At 38.7% G+C, this 18,017-nt stretch overlaps 2 protein-coding genes across 4 annotated transcripts in view; both read right to left on the bottom strand.

Annotated features, from left to right (window-relative positions):
• unkl (unk like zinc finger) overlaps positions 1-8,105 on the bottom strand; it is a 45,732-nt gene extending 37,627 nt beyond the window's left edge. The window contains exons 1-2 of one of the 3 annotated variants that reach the window (XR_009067345.1): positions 4,055-4,303; positions 1,379-1,588 (exon numbers count right to left, since the gene is read on the bottom strand). Coding sequence is in view for 2 of the 3 variants with exons in the window: in XM_057861402.1 (XP_057717385.1) it covers positions 1,379-1,588; positions 4,055-4,119 (275 nt within the window). In the remaining variant the exon portion in view is untranslated. Of the gene's footprint in view, positions 1-1,378; positions 1,589-4,054; positions 4,304-7,982 lie in introns of those variants that run through there. The other 2 variants (XM_057861403.1, XM_057861402.1) reach the window with 2 other exon arrangements.
• Positions 8,106-14,810: 6,705 nt separating this feature from the next.
• gper1 (G protein-coupled estrogen receptor 1) lies at positions 14,811-17,594 on the bottom strand. The gene is made up of 2 exons (XM_057817331.1): positions 17,424-17,594; positions 14,811-16,146 (listed from the first exon to the last, which is right to left on the bottom strand). Exon 2 carries the CDS (start codon positions 15,973-15,975, stop codon positions 14,893-14,895), a length of 1,083 nt encoding a protein of 360 aa, XP_057673314.1. The 5' UTR covers positions 15,976-16,146; positions 17,424-17,594; the 3' UTR covers positions 14,811-14,892.
• Positions 17,595-18,017: the final 423 nt, after the last annotated feature.

Raw genomic sequence — 18,017 nt, 5'->3', positions numbered from 1 at the left:
ATTGAGGTCAAAAGCCCAAAAATAAATTCAACTAGGGACAATCTGGAGTAGTGCTATCGCACTTCATATTTATTACGTATTATATATGTATATAGTGAGAGTGCTATCGCTAAACCATATAAACATTAAAAGCCCTAGCTCCATTGACAAATGATATGAAATACATTAGACTTGACAGTGGATGTTAGCAAGAACAAAAGATTTTGAATTGAAAATTTCGTAACTCACCTTCCGAGCACAAGATTCCTGCCGAATTTTCGTGTACAAGGACATGTTTCACCCAACCAGCAACGTAGCATTTATAAGCCTCCAAGCTCTTAAAGTTTTTCAAACTTTCGTGAGAATAGGCTGATTTTGTGTGGACAAGATAGTTGTAAATATCAGGATATCAGATGTCAGGCGAAGCCAGCGGGTCGAAAAACATCGATTTAGGCATCAAATACGGATCTGGCGAATGGATAAACTGAAGCTTTTCCACGTAACGCCTTTTATGCAACGGATCCAATGAGTTTACAGCGTCAGATAACACCGGGGCTTCCATGAATTGCTCTATAACTTGCTCGACTAATTGAAAACAATGAGAATAGGTCTGAAAAAGAGGTACAATATGGCGGCCGGAAACAGCGACACGCCCATTTTGTGACGTAGGTGAGTAGGGTCTATAGGCATGTTGAGAAATAAGTACTGCCTTAAAAATGGTTAATGATTTTGCAATTTCTTGGGAAGAAAAAAAAGCAGTTTAAGGGCAGCTTTTTGTTGAATGGGCATGTTTCCATTGTTCCTGTTGAATCATAAGAAACGTGGGGTGCCTAAGATGGCACACCCCTACTGTATATATGCTTGTAAAATTAGAGCCATTCAAAAATCAAGGTAGTACTAAAGTAGAATTTTGATTTTTCTTATTTTTGATGTATTTTTTTTTTTTAAGTTACTTTCTAGGTCACCCTGCAACGCTATGCCTCCCCAGAGCCACTGCAGGTTTCAATAAGCCAAATTTTAGATTTTTTAAGACCATACTGAATACAGTTTACGACCCATTTCACATCGATACCGACCCAAAAAATCAGAAGACTTCAAAGAAAATGACGGGGCAGCACAGGTAGTTCCGCTTTGTAGTCACGTTACAACATCCTCAAAAATCAAAGATTGAAAAGCAAGAGTTCATGCAAATTCTAAATAAAAGTAACATGAATAGATTTTTAAGACCTTTCACAATCCTTTTTAAGACCTTTTGTGAGATTTTGGGGAGAATTTTAGACATTTTAAGGCCTTAAATTCAAATTATTAAGACTTCGCAGGTACCCTGCTCCCCATCACTACACCATCAAAGTCAAACCAAAACTTCCACACACACAGAAGTTCCAAGCCGTGGACTTACTCGTCTCCGTCAGGGCAGATGCCGGTGGTCTCGTCATATTTGGTGCAGTAGACATCGGGGCTGTAGTTGAAGGTGCCGTCCCTGCGGCGGATGGGTCTCCTCCTCCTCTGGTTGAGAAAGTGCCAGTGGAAGCACGTAAACGGTCTGTGCTGTGTGCACTTGTGCTGCAGGAAAAGTGGGCACTGCTCGGTCCTGAACTCCTTCAAGTAGCTAAGTGGGCAGAAACGCAAAAACAGTTAAGACCTTTTACCACTATTGATGGATAACAAAAATCAAATATCTGTTGACTGGCAAAGCCGGCAGTGAGTAGTTAACTCTTTCAGTACCATTAAATATGATAGGCGTACAATCATATGGCCCATTTTTTATCCTTATGCTGTCACTTTAAACTGGTTTGTCATAAGCAGACAACCAATTCATTCGTACTGAGTGGGTGTTAAATTGCCATCAATGGAAGCCAACAAGTTAATTCACAAAGAGGCTAAAATATTACAGCCTATACTGTCAAACTAGCAACAATATTGTGAGCTTCCCAAAAGAGGCAACAATTATCGTACAGCGAGATTACAGCTCAAAACACGAAATTTGGATAGTGTTACTTACTACAACTAATGAATTTAAATCTCCACAAAGCAGTGTATGAAAGTAATTGGAACCAAACAGATTTTGTGGACTGTGTGCATTTCAGTAAATATACTTTTAATGTGATGAAGGAATAGATTACGGTTTCAAAGTGCTACTGATATGATTGAATTTCGTCAACAGCGCATGGGAAAACAACTGGATTTGTGTACAACAATAATTTCAAATCAGCAGTGTTGTCACTAACGCATTACTAAGTAACACGTTACCGAAATCTGATAACTTTCTTGCAGTAAACGAGCAATCTAACGCGTTCATTTTTCCAAACGAGTAATCTGATAAAAGTCAGTTTCCTTCATGTCAAGAACATTGTAGTCATGAACGAAGAGCATTTCGAATAGAAAATGCTCCCACATTCGTTTCCATGGTAACCGCTCATGGTTACTTCCTGTTCTGGTCCCGCGTCACACTCGCTAAGTGTTTTGGGACTAAGAAAGGCGTGAGGAATGCGTTGCACATCCGAGCCGAGTGCAGCCAACTGTTGAGATGGGCGAGGGAATGTTGATCTGTGTGCGTCCACGAATGAATGTGAGAATTTTTCCTTCATTCTTAAGGGTTCCAGCGATAGGTTGAGGCCGCTACATGCGCGGCCGCTTCATAGCTTTTTCTGTTGCAACGGCGGGTGGTCATCGCTCCAAGTCGGCAAGCAATTTTTACATCATATTCGTGTTTTATGTATGCATTACATACTTAATGCCGTGCATACGGCATACATTTATGCCGTGAGGCGACGTGTTCATTTAGAATCTTTGGATGTGTTGTCAAGTCCGCTTAAGTGTAAAGTGCTTAGTTACCCCCATGTTTTGTGGCCAAATTGACCGCGCGTGTGTACGGTGTACTTCCGCCCCCACCTTTGTGTTTATTGCACTCTGCAATTTATTTGTCTGTTGTTAATTATTGTGCATTCAATTTCCATTGTTTTTCATTGGCAGTGATATGCCATTAACCCCTAAACCCGGTGGAGTTGATTTCAACAAATTCCATGCAGTTTGTCAGTTATTTCTTAGTTTCAGAGGGAGTGGCTAAGCTAGCGTGAGTCAATGGTGGTTGAAATCAACTCCTTCGAGTAATTAAACCCCCGCTGTGAAAAATTCAGATCTTTCCCTTTAAATTCAATTATCGGAAAGTCATTTACATGCGATGACATTTTTCTGTTGTCATTCTTATGTTGAGGCAGCAAAGAGAAAAACTGGTGAAACGGAACTGATAAATAACTTTTAAAGTAACTTAGTTACTTTGATAATAAAGCAATCAATAAAGTAACTAGATCACTTTTTTGAGGCGTAATCAATAATTAAATTACTTTTTCAAGTTATCTGTGACAACACTGCAAATCAGAGTCGAATTGTGACTTTTTGCTTTACAAAGCGAGATAAAGACACAATGGGGAATCGGCTGTCCCTTCAATTAAAAGTTACAAACAAAAGTTCAAGACCATGCATGCTTTAGTACAGAAGCTTGAAGCGTTAAATGTGTGCTGTGAGAATTGTCGAATGTGCTGCAGGTGTCTTAGCACATTTAAGGTTGAGAAAAAAATTGTTTTTGGAAGACAAGCCGTCGGTGTATTTTGGGTCACTAGCGTTAACTCGCTATTCACGTAGCAGTGTGCGAGCGAATTGAGACGCAATCCTGGTGGGGATTCCTTCGGCGTACGTCAATAAAAGCACGTAGCGAGCAAAGAGGGGAACACAAAAATAAAGGCCGAGCTACTGACAAGCAGAGTGGGCAGGTCGTGGCTAAAACACGTTATGGTCGCAAAGTTGAAAGAGCACCTCGTCACCGTTTCTTTAACTCGGCGAGGCGTTCTTTTAAACTATCCCGCCAACGGTCGCCATGTCGTTGAACATTAAAGTGCTGTCTTCTCGAGCCCGTACAGTCGCAGTTTTTTTCGGGGGTAGTCACAAAGCCCTGGGAAAGCACCATTTTTAAACGTACATACACACGCAAAGAGTTGCAAAAAAGAGGGAACGACGCACGAGTCCTACGAGCTGCACGCTTTGTACGAGCGAGGTGAGACAGTCGTGTAGTACTCACGTATAGTGGGTCGGTTTCTCGGTTTGAGGAGACGCATTGGCCGCCGTTTTCGAAACCGACGGCATTTTCAGTCAAAACAATCAAGTGCGCATGCGCGTTGATCTGTTGCTCCACTCCAGCGTATGCACGTCCCCGCCGAAGCGCGCCACCCAGTGTCGAGTAGCAATTATAACTTCACTTCAAACATTTTGAACCCAACAAATCTAAACAAATCCTATTGTACGATTTTTGTGATTCTTTTTCCAGATTTTCAGTCATTATTGTCAATTATGACTTTGATACGACAAGTTTTAAAAATAATAAAACTTTTAGTAATACGGAGCCCCCCGGGTGTCAGGATAGAAAAAATAAGAAATCATAGCTAATCTGTACCCACAGTTTACTAATCTGAGGGTACAGATTAGTAAACTGTGGGTACAGATTACTAAACTGTACCCACAGATTAGCTAATCTGTGGGTACAGATTATTAAACTGTGGGTACAGATTAGCTATGATTTCTTATTTTTTCTATCCTGTCACCGGGGGGGGGGGGGGGCTCCGTAGTATTCCTACTGATTTCTTTTTTTTTTTTTTAAAGGGAAATACATAAATTTTATTTTTTCCTATTGTATTATGACGTTATATGTACAAGTTTTTGTCATAGGTCGATTTTATTTCTAAAAATATGGATACCATTTTAATTTAGTCACATTTTTGCTTTAATATTTTAACATTGTTCTCTGCATAATTCTGTATTACTCTTACAATACAATCCCATAAACTGATCATAACTGTTGACCTTCCACCCCCCTTCACACAATTGTCATTGGGGTCATAAAACATTAGTGGTGTAAAATTTTAACTTTATTCTCAAATAAGACAGCCTTCCTATCATATCAATTATCATTTTCCTCTAATTATAACAATATTAAAATATTTTCTATTCAGTTATCATGTAAACATCATATTTCAATTTTAACCCCATGAAATAAAATAACTTCGTCAACACAGGTTTTCGTGACTTTTTTCCTTTCTTCACTTTTTTTCCTTTTTCCCTCCCCTCATAAGGGATTTCAATTTACAAATGCAATTATACTTTGAATCCATTATTCAGTCGCCGAGGTGCACAAAGTGCCCTGCCTTGTAATTATGCATTAGAGTGGCACAAGGCGCTTGTAATTGCTTTGGTCAGTCCCGCCCCCCTCGGCAAACACACATTACACACATTTGTCCAATACAGTTCTTAACCACTTCACTGTGATTAGCGATAAAAGATGGCTGCCCAATCATGTGCCGCTTTTTATCCTTCTGCAGTGAATTTAGTTCCACATTAATGGGAGCCAAAGAGTTACCAAAAAATGCAAAAGTCTTCCTTTGGTATTTTTTGTTTAGTAATTATTGTAATTATTGATCAAAAACACCAAACAATCATGCAAAATAGCACCTCTGTGCTCCAGTCTCTAAAACAATGACTAAGTATATGAGACGCAATTCTCTTCTGTTCTGAGTACTACAGCTAAATTCAAGCACTTTCATCCCATCTTGGAAAATGTCTGCTCCGAACTACCGGTTCAGAAAAAACAACATGAATTGCGGTTGAAGTAAGCAGTGTGTTGACAACGTTAAAACTGCTAAATCAAACCAGAGGAACCCACGGAATCTCCAAAAATTGATTCAGCACGACGTAGATGAGACATAACACACACAAATACACACGGTCCTAGGCTTCAACTGGGATCGTGTGCTTTGGTCAGATGAGACCATGATTGAGCTTTTTGGTAACAAACACTGTAAGTGGGTATGGCGTGCCACGAAAGATGCGCATGCTAAAAAGCACCTCATACCCACTGTGAAATATGGGGGTGGGTCAGTGATGCTGTGGGGCTGTTTCGCTTCCTTTGGATTGAGAAATTCTAAAACGGAAGTTTCTAGCAGACATGCGGAAGTTAAGCATAAGCGGATTTTAAGGGGGGCCCAGGAGTGGCCGAAAAGTGTCATTGCATGTAATTGACTTTCCTATACGTATGTATATATAATATATATATGTAATATATACATATACATATATACATATAAGTTGTTAAGCAATAAAACTGCAACAAAAATGAATGAAATAAACTAAAAAACATTTTTATAATGGGTTGAAATTATTTTTCGAGCACCTTGGACAGTCATTTGCTTTGCATATAATAAAAAAATTTAAAAAAAAACTTTTAAAAATAATCTTTTTCTTTGATTGACCTTTTTTTTTTTTTTTTTTTTTTTTTTGGGGGGATTGAATGATTTAGACACAAATGTCGTAATCATAATATGGCCCAAACACAAAAAGGATTGCTTCAATCAAAGAAAACTTTTTCAATGAAAAATGACCGTAAGTGTTCAAATGCAAATTTTTCAATCTCAAATATTTTATCGCATTCAAAAACTTTTTTTCATGATTGGAATGTTTTCTTTTTTTTTTGATTGAAGTGGTTTTTCTTTTTGAAAATCTATATTTTTTTTAAGTGACTTATTTTTGATTGAATAATAATGAGAAAATTTTCCTAGCCAAAATGTGGCCCAAACACAAATCAACATTACTTCAATCAAAAAGTGGCTTCAATCAAAAAATAAAAATAAAAATTTATCTAAGAAAAATAGCTTTCACATGCATTTTTTTGAGTTTGAAATTTATTTTTGCATCCAAACACATTTTTTTCTATTGAAGCGACTTTTTTTGGGGTTAAAAATATATATTTTGATTGAAGCTTTTTTTTTTTTTTTTTTAATTGAAGCAACTTTTTTTTGATTGAATAATAAAGACACAAATCTACCTCCATACGGCTCCGGCCAGGGGAAACAATTTTTGACTGGTGTAACTACATTGGCACGACACCGGCTGGCGTACCAAATTCAATGGATGACAATCTTGGCGAAAAGTATTGCCTAAGCAGCCTGATTTAGAATTCCCCTCAAGAATAATGGGAAACGAAAAATGCTCATTGTCAACTTTTTATTTTAAATATTCTTGTAAGTTAATTTTATTGCTGACACTGCGTTTTGGGGTCATCAACATGTTGTGCAACCCCTTGCCCCAAAAGTCAAACTCCGCCTATGAAGTTAAGTGGAAATACCCCGGAAAGTTGTCTATTGTTCAAAAAAAAAAAAAAAAAAGGATTTCTGATACATTACAAGTTAGAGATTTAACTATCCTCAAATTATAAGCATGTAATTAGAAGGAAAAAAAACCGCATATTGTGCTCCTTCAATTCCTTTGTGCAATCCAATGAACAATTAAAGGCAAGCTCTTGAAAGGAAAAGCAATGACGCTAATGGTAATGATGTTGAGTGCTTTAATGCAGAGTGAACATTTATCTACTATGAAATGCTGTGATGTTTTGATTTTTTTTTTTCTTTCTGTGCAATAGAGGAGTTTGAAATACTCCCTCTGTGGTTGTTTATATTATGATATTTATTGGAAATTCAGCTAGACAGGATAAGGTTTATATGAAGGTCTTGAAAAAAATGAATACAAACAGTCAAAACAAACAGAACCATAGCAAAAACACGCTATACAACTAAATAGGAGACCTTCAGAATTAAGCACCATTGACGGTGATAGATGTCCAATACGTTTTAACTGCGAGATTGGATGGATTGGACATCCATTGGCGTCAATGACTGGATGAGTAAAACAAAACTACTCAGTCTGCGATTATGTCATAATTTACACTTTTACCAAACTTAATATACTTAAGGCCTATAAAAATACATTTGAATGTTTAATTTAAAATCCTAGCAAGGTATGTTAGAACACCAATATATACGTAAATGCCACCATGCAATACACTATGTTGCCATTCACTTTGTCACCATTGACAAATCCAATGGTCTGAATTTTACTACAAAACACTGAGATGACCACCCACACCAAAAGTAGGCACACTCTATAACAAATAATAAACTTACCTCATCCATTCCAGCATCATTGTTAAAAATGTTAGCCAGAGACAACTACAACTACAACTGTTTTTTTGATTGCAGTTACACTTTTACTCACCATGTGCTATGAAGTAATGCAATGTATTATGCAACTATATCACCCTTGTCTGTGTAGTTGCGTTTGCTTTTATTTTGCTTTTTTTTTTTTTTTTTTGTCACTGATCTACATATGACCATTCATTATCACAGCTCATTAAATCCGCGGGGGAATCGATGCGACTGTCTCTTTATTTTTATTTTTTTTAAACCCTCTTAATGAAAACGAGTAAAAACAATAACCCTTCGTTTTCCTTTCCCAGGGCTTCTGCGCCACTGACAGCTGCGACAACAGTTTTGTGGTTTGTACACAAACATTTATCTCAGGATGCTTGTCATATAAACATGCGCACTGTCTACAGTCCGATAACGTTCCATCTAGTTTAACATAGTAATGTATAAAAGTTCGGAATATCCTATGTAACTGTTTCTATGACATCACAATGCTTGAAAATGGCAGAAAAGTGCAAATGTTGTCTTTATTTCGCAATATGAAACAAAAGAGTTGATGTTGACTCGCAATAAAGCTGTTTTGTCACTTGATATTTCAGCATGTTAGATCAGGGGTGTCCCCAAAATTTTTTTTCCCATGGACCGCTTTCAGAAAATTCAAAGAATGCAAGGGCCAACTTCAAATCCTTCCATTTTCTTTAGTTAAACATGATCAGAATCAGGTAAGGAAAAAAAAAGACATCTTTTAAAAATATTTTTTTATTATTAAGTATTAACTCAATGGCAGTAAAACCAGAACACTCAATGCCAGTGTTCCTAGTTGAAATGGATGGTTAAAACTACAAGCATGAAAAAAATACTCAGATGCATAGACTAGGGTTGTTCCGATCATGTTTTTTTGCTCCCGATCCGATCCTAATCGTTTTAGTTGGAGTATCTGCCGATCCCGATATTTCCCGATCCGATTGCTTTTTTTTGCTCCCGATTCAATTCCAATCATTCCCGATAATTTTTCCCGATCATATACATTTTGGCAATGCATTAAGAAAAAAATGAATAAAACTCGGACGAATATATACATTCAACATACAGTACATAAGTACTGTATTTGTTTATTATGACAATAAATCCTCAAGATGGCATTTACATTATTAACATTCTTTCTGTGAGAGGGATCCACGGATAGAAAGACTTGTGACTTTGTATATTGTGACTAAATATTGCCATCTAGAGCAGGGGTCGCGTTAACCGAATATTTTCCGTCGTTGACCGTTTTTTTAAAACGGTGACGGAAAAAAATGAAGTCTGTCATTTTGACAGGTTGCAATTCACACCCCAGACCACAGGGCGGCGAGTGAGCATATTAATTAGCTATTGTCTCTCTTGATGCATGACGTCGTTGGCCTTACTCGGAAAAATGTCAAGGCAACTGAGTGTCCGAAGTTTCTTCAAAAAGCCCCAAAACGACGATGGTGTTGATAAAAGAGGTGAAAAAAGAGGGACTGATGCAGTGGAGGATGAAGGACAGCCTCTGCAGCAATCCCACTTGAGACATTTGATTATGCACAAGCGGGCACGCAATGGCGTACCGCACGTAGGCTATTTGTAGACCGTGACGTTGCATCGTAAAGCGGAAGTAAAGCCGAAGTGGGACATTATAGACCCACCCTCGCATAGACCCAACGTAAAAAGTGCTACTTTTCTCCGGTAATCTTTCAAAAACGAACATGCCGATCACGCATTGCTTTTTTGAAACTTGTAGAAACGACTCTAGACATTACGACACATGAAGGATGTTTTCTTCATACGTTTCCGGAACCAAAAACTAGGGAGGAAAAAATGTGAACACCGAGTCAACTTGCGCGAACTTTAACACCAGCTCGGCAAATCCATTTACGTTTCATATGCAGTAAACGTTATGTTGGGTTGGCATGGTCTTTCAGAGGACAAAGAGGTAAGCCATTTTTATATTTTTAACTTATTTTTTTAGCGTAACGTTGTGCCGTACTGCTTCTGTCTGACAATGACCTGAAAAGAATTACAATGGTATTTGACTGCCACTGTTACCGTTTCTGTTGTATATATATATATATATATATATATATATATATATATAAACAACTTTAGTAAGGGGGAAGTGTAAATAAATAATAGGATTAAGATATGTTATCAATGAAAAATTTACAAGTTTTCGTTGGCTGTCACTGAGTAGCATTTGCGACCGCTACACAAAGCTAACTAAATTACCACCAAGAATGGTAAGAGACGTAGGACAACCAGAGGATATATAAGAAAGACAGGGCTGATGGTAAAGGATAGCTTGTTGAAACAGGAGAATGTCATTGTCAGTCGCGTCAATAAAAAAGCTAAAGCTATGCTTAGGTCGGCTCGTAGCCTACCTACTGTGGCCACGGGCAGCTGTGTTTGTCACTGCGGAGAACAAGTTACATATTCATCTGCTTGATGTGTGATGGCACGGTGTGGATTCTCTGTTAAGCTTGTTCGGACAGAATATTAATTAAAAATGAATGAAAACTAAATACTAGTGAATATGTCATTATTATCATTTTAAAAATTTAAGTGACGGGTAAAAATAGATTATGACCGGATTTTTATGACACTGTCAGTCAAAATGACAGACAACGAAAAAGTCTAGCGCAACCTCTGATCTAGAGTATTTGTTGAGCTTTCAGTAAATGATACTGTGGCCATCCCAAATGCATGATGGGAAGTGGAACCATGACTGTGCATAGTGCTACCAATTGATATATCTTCTTTGCGTTGGGCAATAACTGAAGGTGTTAAGACAAAGATCAATTGCCACCTTGCTTCCCCACATTGCCTCCCATGATATTTCTTTTCATAGGGAGAGGGATTGCTAGGCTTTAGCCAATTAAAAAATGGGTTCCAAAGGCTGCCAAAATTCACTGTACTCATTTTGCGCTGCCTTTTATCTCTCTATGTAAGTAAAGCGGCGTTATTACAGATCGAGCGCGACAATGAGTGAGAGGGTCGTGCAGTGCATACATTAATTGCGTTAAGTATCTTAACGTGACAGATTTTTTAATAAATTAATTGCCGCCATTATTGGGATATTTTTGATAACCCTACCTTAAGCCTAAACTAAAGACTGGATGAGTGTAACATATTATCTCTGTAACGTTAAATACAATTAGAAAACGATTTAATTAAAAAAAATATATAGGCATGGCTGATATTTTTTTGCCGATTCCGATACTTTGAAAATGACGTGATCGGACGCCGATCGATCGGGACATTTCTAGCATAGACTTCATCAGTTGACAAGACAGCTCCCACAAACATCGCCACGCCTTCCTGTTGGGGACAGACCCAGGCAGAGCTTTTGACTTTCACTGTGATAAACTCAAACACATGCTGCGTTAAAACGCCGGATTTAGGTGAAAAAAGGACGAACGTTTTACTGCATACATGCAGGCAGGAGTTTCTCAAGAGTGATTCGGTCGAGGAATCAAGGTAATTATTATATAAAAAAGGCCCATGCGTGCAATTTGAGACGTTGTGGAAAAAAATGCATGGAAAAAATTAGCATAACTTTAGCTTGAAATATTTAAAATGAATGATAACTGCCTGTTTTTTGCTTTTAACCAAGAACTTAGACTATTCTATGTTCACATCAATAGAAATTCAGAGATGTACGCATTTATTTACATAAATTTTCAACTTAAAAAGCTCTTTGTTTTGTGATGGCCGCCATTTTGTATCCATACACAGTAGCATAAGTTTACATTCAAATGATCAGGTAATTTTCGGCCAACTGCCCACTTTTGGGCAAAAAAGTAGTAATTTAGATATTTCTGCATCCATTCAAAGGAAAATATGTCTTTTTTTTACGTGTTTTATTTTATGTAACATTTCAATCTAAAATTGACGACGGCCAGATAGCCAGCAAGACATGCCTCTGTGCTGAGGCAATAGTAACATCAAAATTCAACCTAAGTTGTGATTGTAAATAGAAAAATGCAAATTTTGCTTTTGTTGAGTACAATTAAGATGATTCTGCATACTCTCCTCGAGTATTAAGTTTCTGATGTGAAAATTGAGTGATTTTCTAGCTGTTGAAAACTTGCACTAAATTAAAAAAATTATTTGCTATTTTGGGCACATATATATGTTAAATATTGCTATTGATCATGAAAATATAGATCATTATTTCTGCATTTGGTGAATTTTTGTCGGGATTTTATCAGGGAACGACTTGGATTTTTTTATGTCGCTGCTCATGGATCTCATATATGCCCGAGTTGTGCCTGTTTTGGTTTTAGGTCGCTAGCGGTTTTGGTTTAGAAAATATTTGAATTTTAAGTTTTTGAAAATAGGCCCCCTTCGGATGGGCCCCGAATCCCGTTAACTGATAGTGAAGTCTATGCTAGATCCACAACGATATTGCAAAATATATATTTATACTTACACTACTGAAACAAAAGAGAAAATGTCCAACCACAGCAACAATTTGTATCAGTTTTTGCAAAACAAAATACTGAAATGCTACACAATTTTCTGCATTGATTTCAGCTTGCCAGATTTGACCCCCTACACTGAAAAAAAAAAACTGGTGGATTTACTTGATGAAATCATTGTAATAAGTAAATTATTAAGTAAATTTTACTACTTGTGAACTGAACCTAATATTGCAAGCAGTAAAATGTACTTAACAAGTTTTTAATGCTTGTGAACTGAACCTAATATTGCAAGCAGTAAAATTTACTTAATAAAAGTGCAAATTGTTACAAAAGTAAATCCACCATTTATGTTTTTTCAGTGTAAGATGGAGAGGCACTGTTTATTCACTAGCTCCATCTAGTCTTGAAGTGGAGACGTGAAACAGAAAGTACAGGAGGTTGAATTCAAGCTTCTTGTCTGGACTGAAGGAACCTGAGTTCTTATTTACTATAACTATAGGCCTCTCCAGTAGTTATTATAGGTACTATCCTTCGCCAAGCAGTCGTGTTCGCACATGGGTACTGCGCCTGATACAAACTGTTGTGACGTTGTAGTCTGCGCCAGTGACGCATTATTTACTCGCCACACCTACCTCTGGAAAAATTAAGCACGAAAACTAAGCTGAACAGAAAACAACGAAATGGAGACTGTCGAGGACACAGCGGCAATTCTTGGATGTTTGAAGGGAATAGTTCCCATCGGCGAGCAAATCCAGGATCTGATGACGAGACAATAGATTTAGTAGTTTGTTTTTTTGTTTTTTTAATATGGCGGCTCCTCAAGACGCACCAGTATGGAATCACCAAACACCTAAGTAATAGAGTTCCTACGGCCCCACTGAAAGTCCCTACCTCAGAGTGAACTAAAATGGGTCTCGGAACTCGAGTTCCCAGTCCCTACTTCCTACATATGCGAACATGCAAAATGACATCATTGTCCCCTAAAAGGTTCTAGGAACTGCGGATAATTCCTACAGTGTGAAAGTAGCTAATGGTATTTTCACAATTTGCTGTGGGTCAATAAAAACTGAGTAGCGGGTATTAGATCATTCCTTCTACGGCAACTGATTATTGTTGTTCTTACATTCTACACATGACTTCATCCAGGTGTTATTTCAAGTTTGTGTACAAATGGTCTTTTGGGTTACACATTATCTCAGGGGTAGGCAAACTTGAGTGCCAAAGTTTGAATTTTTTTGGGACTATTTTTTATCACCATAAAACATACATACAGAAATACATGAATTGTGTTAAGTGACCGTTTCCCATTTGGACTGGTTTTAACATGAAAAGCTGAATAATGCAAGAACTGCTTGACCGATTATTTTTTTTATGCAGGTAAAATATGGATGAATAAAGGATAATGGATAAAATATGGTGTTAATCCAAGATATTTCTCTATTTCGTGGTGGGAGAACGCCACAGGAATCCACAGGAGACGATGGAAAACCCCCAAATCCAAATGAATGTGCCAGTCGCGTCAGGGAGGGCATCCAACGTAAAACGAAACCTCCCGTGAATTTGCCACATCGGAGCCGTGACAAAAGTCACGACATATTAGGGTTCAGTCTCGGGTGACGCATCACATACTGGACCGATAGTGCAAATTTCTTGATAGTAAAACTTATCACACAGCCATTGTCCCCCCATAGTTTTGACTTTGGAATTGCTGGGTTGACATTGTCCACCTTCCATTCTGTTTGACACAAAGTGCAAAAATTATGAGCAAATTACAGTAAGGAAAAGCCTCATTCTTAGGTCAACTAAAGGCCAGATTTTAAAAAATTATGAACAGTTTTGGCCTTAGTTAAGTCTCTAGTACTACCTCTGTAGGCATGAAATTGCAAGGTTTAAATGCCAGACAAATCATGCAGGGAAAAAGATTCCCTGTGGTGACACTCGTGTCTAAGCCAAAAAAACATGAACAGCTTTGGCCTTGGCGGAGGTCTTTTTCAGTGCTCATCTGTCTGCTACATCTGTCAGTTTGAATTTGCCAGGTTGAAATTGTCCTCGTTTGGTGTAGAAAGGAAAATTCAATGATGCCTCCATCTTCTATTTCGATGATTCCCAGTTGACTTTGGACAAGAAACAGAGTACCTGGACTTGTCGCCAGAAATTTGGAGGACATTTCATAAAAAAGGAAGCATTGCAGGTATAGAGTCATCAAGTTTGTTTTAGCAATGTGGGAGGAAGCCTGAGAAAACTAATGCAAGCACTGGGAGGGCAGGCAAATTCCAATTAGGAGGGCCAGATCCCAGATTTGAACATGCAGATGATGTAAGGAAAACCACCAGTGCCTGCGGTCACTGATTGGATGGGTAAAAAAAAAAGTGTTAATTGTATTTATTATACAGAGCTGTCTTTTTGTTCAGAAAGTGAACAGGGTAAGTAGGTGTTGCGTCACACACTTACACACTTGACACGTCAGTCCTGACCGGAGGTCCCAAATGGAGGCCTACGGCCGACCAGCTAGCCTTCTGCTTGACAAAGAGCCTCAACTTGTCCCGGAAGGTTTCCCCAAGAAAGCTGTAGATGATGGGGTTGAGGCAACTGTTGGAGAAAGCAGCCAGGTTGACGATGTGGCCCGCCAGAGGGTGGTCGTGCCACAGTGTGGAGGTGGTCCTGCGAGCTGGGTCGGCGGTGCCTTGCAGTAGCTGGATGCTGATGAAGACGTTCTCGGGCAGCCAGCAGATGAAGAAGACTAGCACCACTACTACTATCATTCGGAGCGCCTTCTGCCGCCTGGGCCACAGCCCACGGTGCTTCTGCGCCCGCATGAGGATCCGGACGATCAGCGAGTAGCAAAGGCCGATGACAGAGAAGGGTACTAGGAAACCGATGGTCACTTCCAGCCACTGGATCTCAAAGACATTGGCGAAGCAGAAGTGGAGCTCCCCGCGGTGCTGCGTCTGCACGATGGTAAAGGGCAGGAGCGTGGCAAGAATGGACGCCATCCAGATGAGACCGCAGCTGAGCTTGGCGTGCCGCATGGTCCTCAACGGGCTGCAGCCCACCGAGCCGGCCAGCGCGACGTAGCGGTCAAAGCTCATCCAGGTGAGGAAGAAGATGCTACTGTACATGTTGACTTGCAGGAAAAGTGACATGAAGGTGCACAGCACGGCGTAGTCGTAATACTTTTCATTAAGGTTGAACACCTCGATGAGCGAGTCGGCTACCAGGATCAGGTCGGCTACCGCCAGGTTAACAAAGTACAGGTCGGGAATGGTCATCTTCTCGCGGTGGTTCAAGTTGACAACCAGGATCAAGATGTTGCCGATAAACCCGATTGGGAAGAGGAGGATTGTGTAGAGGCAGGACAGGAAGAGACCGATGGCGTAAGACATGTCTGAACTCTCGGTGGAGTTGAATTCATCAGAAGTGTTGACTGTGGCGTTGACGTAAATCCACTGCTCTTCCATAATGGCCACCGCGGGAGCGTCTGGGATGGCCACTACATGCTTCGAGCCCGTTAACCGGGCGGACCCGATCATCGATTCAGATGGAGGAAAGCCAGCGGTTGACGACAGATGCCACACGGGAGTGCCTCCATGCCACTTTAGGACTCAGCACGCCCGAGATTGCCTCAATGCGTCACTGACAGCCACTTTCCGCCATCGGTCCATCTTTATTCAGCCAGTCTCGACTGCGATTTGACACCTGAGCTAAGGATGGGAGAGTAGATTAGAACAAACTCAGCACAAATGCTGACTTTATTACCAGTTACAAATTCTTTTGTATTCAATTCAGTTCAGATCTAGACCCTAAGATACATCAAATATTAAGTCGTCTATATGAAAAAAAATCTTTTTTTTTTGGCACATTCTAACAGGATAGGAGACAACTAAGTGTCTTCATTAAAATTCAAACTTCAGGCTTAAACAGATGCATTGAAATTCCTCCTTTAAAACCCTTTTGGCCAAGTTCGGCTGCTGCATCGTTATCCATATGGCAAGATGGAAACATTTGACGATCAACATTTTGGAATCTCCCACGATGGCACAACATATATAACTACATCAGTGTATTTCTTAATTATGCACTTTAACATCAACCTCCTTTAGTTGTCAGACGCTCCCCAGAGGAAGAAATCCTGATATCTGTTTGGCCAACATGACCTTTAACAAACATTCCCAGCCCGCAGGCTTTTCCCTGCACTAGAGGAAAATCTCTGCAAAATTAATGGACTCTTATTAAGAGTATTGACTTCAGAACAGCGTCATGCATGTACACACATACACACGACATATAAATTTAAAGAGCTAAAATCATGTTTTTGTTGTACTGTGGCTACCTAACGTGAGGTTATTAAGAGGACAACTATGAAAAGCATTATTAAGTGTGCAAAGTGGAGCAAAATAATAAGGTAAATACACTTTTTACTGCCAACACACACTTTGTCTGCTAAATGAGCAAGATCAGCAGAAATTATAATAGGTTTAAAACAAATCTATCCACGCAAGCATAAGAAATGTATGGTATATGAATGAATATCGACTCAGCAAGATGCACGAAAAAGCAGATGAACTACAAAAGTAAATTAAATATACCAATAAATTAAAGTGTACTACCAATAATAAAAATAATACTACATTGATAGTGACCACAAAGGCACATATTTTAACCACAAAATTTTCAGACATATTTTCGGAATTACTTTGAATAATAGAAATTGAAAGTTTAATCTGAATACTCTATCAATATATTATGATAAAATTATAATAATCATCATTGAGCGAGATGAAAACTATAAACGGAGCCAGAATGATTTAAAATAAGGGTTTGTCATCCAATTAGACTTCAGGAATAAAGTTTATCGTGGGCGTCACTTCCATGCAAATGGCATTTGAAGTTCCTCATAAGCAAATTTAAAAAAAAATATATATATATATATATATATATATATATATATATATATATATGAATCCAAAATAACACTTACTTGTCCCCAAATTTGGTTCTCCTTATGCCGTCCACAAGTCAGACCAGTGGAGATTATCAAATCTCATGTCTGTGAGCCTCTGTCATACCACCTGCTGTGTGTGCCCCCCGCCCCTGTTTCAGTGAGGGGAGGAGGCAGGACAACGATGACACTTTTGACGGGAAGACTTGTCTTCTTTTTTTTCTTTAAAAGTTGGGGGGAAAAGTCTCAATTTAAACTACAACATTGCTAGATAACTATACTGAATTTTTAGAGAAAATACTTTTTTATGCATATTATTTGATCTCATGCAAGTGTATAACATCACTGCTTCTACTGTACATCTTCAAGATGCCATTTCCTATAAATAAATATTTAACACTTTCAGTTTCTATCATCATTGAGGATAGACCTCCATGAATGTGGCTCTTTTCATCCTTCTTCGTTTGTCACTAGTAGACCTCTAATGAATTTGAACAGGGAGGGCTGGCAACAAATTAACATTCTTTTATTCGCTGCCTGCCCTCCCAGTTGTATCGCTGTCAATGACAGTTAATAGCATTTGAATAAAATACAAAATAAATGCATACCTGTCCTCATCCAGTCTAAATCAGA

Source organism: Corythoichthys intestinalis, chromosome 16, assembly GCF_030265065.1.
Source record: "Corythoichthys intestinalis isolate RoL2023-P3 chromosome 16, ASM3026506v1, whole genome shotgun sequence".
In the NCBI taxonomy this organism is placed as follows: domain Eukaryota; kingdom Metazoa; phylum Chordata; class Actinopteri; order Syngnathiformes; family Syngnathidae; genus Corythoichthys; species Corythoichthys intestinalis.
Note: the sequence above shows the minus strand (reverse complement) of the source record. Positions and strands in the feature narration are given on the sequence as shown.